The sequence below is a fragment of the Pterocles gutturalis genome, unplaced genomic scaffold, assembly GCF_000699245.1.
Source record: "Pterocles gutturalis isolate BGI_N339 unplaced genomic scaffold, ASM69924v1 scaffold2363, whole genome shotgun sequence".
In the NCBI taxonomy this organism is placed as follows: domain Eukaryota; kingdom Metazoa; phylum Chordata; class Aves; order Pterocliformes; family Pteroclidae; genus Pterocles; species Pterocles gutturalis.
This window is the reverse complement of record NW_010122710.1, coordinates 25,076-28,214: the sequence shown is the minus strand read 5'-3', so window position 1 is coordinate 28,214 and position 3,139 is coordinate 25,076. Positions and strand designations below refer to the sequence as shown.

The 3,139-nt window shown below is 52.3% G+C and overlaps 1 protein-coding gene across 1 annotated transcript in view; it reads right to left on the bottom strand.

Moving 5' to 3' along the window:
• The window catches only part of JADE2 (jade family PHD finger 2), a gene marked incomplete at both ends in the record, with an annotated part of 23,202 nt that overhangs the window by 2,669 nt on the left and 17,394 nt on the right, over positions 1-3,139 (bottom strand). The window contains 1 exon segment of the mRNA XM_010077591.1: positions 443-571. Coding sequence (XP_010075893.1) covers positions 443-571 — 129 coding nt within the window.

Below are 3,139 nucleotides of genomic sequence, written 5' to 3'. Positions count from 1 at the left end.
CCAGTACACGCCAGGAGAAGGCAGAGCCCAGCACTATGTCCCCCGTCGGGGCACGGCACAGAGGATACGGGGGCGAGCCCTGCCGCGGGGTGGGTAAGTCTGATTTTATCCCCGGGGAGCAAAACCCCTTTTCAGCAGCACATCACAGGTTTTGGATCGCGTTCCCCCAGTCCAGCCGCAAACCCTGGGGCTGTGGGGGGGATTTCACAGCCCCTGCCCCAGCGGGGATGATGGCTCCGACGGGGTCTCTCCCGTAGGACCACGGGAATGGGTTTTCAGGCTGATGGCCACAACGGGGAGATGGAAGAGGCTCTCATGGCCTCGGGTGTAACTCCACCGCGGGCGTGCAGGAGGGATCAGGGTGGGGACTCAACCTTGCTCCCCCAAAACAGGGAGCAGCCAGCGCCACGGGCCAGCTCTGCGCCCATAAAATCAGACTTACCCAGTTGTCCCAATACAGTTTCGTTGACTGATTTCCTTTTCTCTTTCTTCTCAGGACTACTTTTTCTACCATCTCTTCCTTTCCTTCTTGGGTCATTTTTCTTACCCTTTGTCTTCTTCCCAGTTTGTTCTGGTATTTTTTAGAAAAAAAGGAAAACTCCGTGTGAGACGAGGCACCAGGGACGCTGCGGTGAGCAAGTTCCCCTGGGGCACACCCCTGCGGGGACGGTGGCAAGGGTCTGGACTGGGAGCTTCTGGAAATCCAGATACAGTGCATCAGGTGAATTTCTCCTCTCCACATGCTCACTGATTATTCCAAATAATTATGAAGGATTTGTCAGGCATGAACTTCCTTTACAAAAACTGTGATGATGTTTTATCTTTTTTTATTGTGTTTATTACTTATTAACGTACCCACTAATCCTTCTAGCTAGCTTCTACCAGTATGCTTCTAGTAGCATGCCTGGAACGGACACAGCATAGATGAGCCTGAAGCTTTCTGAAACCTTTATAAAAATTCGGGTTATGTATGGTACCAGGTACACCAGACCTGAAACAAGTCCAAGCCAAAGGGAGAACAGCTGAAACTTTCTGGCCAGCTGTAGGCTACACTCTCAAGAGGTTAAGAAAAATCCAAATCCTGTAGGTTATATAAAAAAGAGGTTTGGAGCTTGGCCGTGAACTTAGCGTGGCTGCAGGAGCAGTCCCAGCGATGACAGGGGACAGGCTGGAGACCCTCCAGCCACTGATGTGCCCTCCTGGACCGCGGGTGTGGGATGCGGACCCATGGGAGCAGCAGAGGGGAATAACCCCGAACCCTGCTCAGACCCCTTCCAGGAACCATGGGGACCTCCAGACCCGGCTGTGTGTCACCTGCCACCGACAAGAGCATCTCCTGGAGGGATCCAGCTGCAGAGCACATCTGACAGCAACGGCAGCGGTTTAACGCAGCCCTTCATTGGATTTGACCTTTTGGGGCCAGTAACTGGTCGTGCTCGCTGCGTGGGGGTGAAAAGAACCCAAAGCTACAAAACTTCAACAAGTCAATGGAGCAGGGAAGGCAGGGATAGAACTCTCAGCTATGTAGACATTCAGCTAAAAATCAATATTTCCTAAATGGCTTTGAGCTTCTGCTGGTTTTATTCCTCTTGGGTAAACAGGACAAATTAAAGTACGACTTGGATTGCCCAGCGAAATACTCCAACAGTTTTCACTTGCTCCGTAAGGTCATTCTCCCAAAGAAATCCACACTAAAACTTCTGTTAACTTTCAGAGAGGGGGAAGGATACCGCCCTTAAGCCTCAATGTGATGGAAGTGGAGGTATAAGACGCAGTTTCCCAAAGTCTGGCCCATACACTGAGCCTGCCCAAGCCGAGCAGCCATCAGAGCAAGGATTTTAAGAAAAAAACAGGTTTGCTGTGCTGGCCAGCAAACAGCCTCAGCAGAAAGGCTGCGGACAGGACGGGTCGGAGGGAATAACCCTGCTCTGCCCTGGGGTGAGCCGGGGAGGGAATTCGCGTTGCACCTGCCCCAGTCGGGATTAACGGAGGATTTACCGTCCCGGGCTTGCCAAGCCAGGAACCCCTCCTGACCAACGGGCTCACGGAAAGAAAGAAAAGCAAAAGCGAAATTGGTATTTGCTGCGTTCCTGCCAAACGCAGGCACATTTTTCACTTTGCTTACAGAATAAAAATCTAACTTTGTTTAAGATAGCACAATGGGGCTAAAGAGAAACCCGAGCAGCACTTTCTGAAGAGGAACCTGTCAAAATAACAACCGTGTTTCAAAGCCAGACAGTGTTTGATTTCCACTCCATGCAGGAAAAATACAGGGGAGAGAGGTGGGTTCATTTTACATGGGTCGTTCTCACTCATTTTATTAAAAATCTCCTCCTTAAATCTCAGTAATTCTATTAAAAATCTGCTTAAATGATTACTTATCAGTGTAAAAACAAACCCCTCCAGTTTTGAGTTTCATATGGGAGCCATTCCAAAAAAAAAAAAACCCCAACACCTCCGTGCCAAAACCATCTTTGGAATAATCCCAACAGATTTTGGTCGATGATTACTGCATCAGCAGTTCAAAACCGGCCTCAGCCGGGCAAAATAACGCTGATGCTGCCTCCCGGCAAGGGAACTCCTCCCGAGCTCGGGAGACCTGATGCACGCGTGCCAAAAGGTCCCAAGTGTCCCCCCGCCATGGGAAGGACCCAGGTGCCCAAACCACCTGCAGATCCCAGGAGAGAATTCCCACAGCCAGGCCCTTTCCCTCCGGCGGCAGCGGCTCCTGGGAGCTGGGTCCTGGAGGCAGCAGCCCCTGCTCGGGATCAACCAGAAAGCCCGTCCTAGGAAAGCTGAGCAGCTCGGCTCGGTTGGTTCAGAGCGGAAAACGATTTGGCAAATGCCAACTGTTTGGGGCAGGAGAGAAGAACGACTCCATCCGAAGGTACGTCAGACCAACTGCATCCAAACGTATGAACTGACACCCCCAGCCTGCACACCCATCACCGCCCGGGTTTGGCTCTGCTCACCCACCTTCAGCGAGCACAAACGCCACAGTAACGGCAGTTGTGCTTTTCCCCTAAGGACACGTGTGACATTTCCAGGCAGGGCGATGGCACTGCTCCCCCTTGCCCACGGGCACCCTGGCCCCACGGGGAGGGTCCCAGCTCGCCCGCCCCAGCCCTCCCTGGGAGGA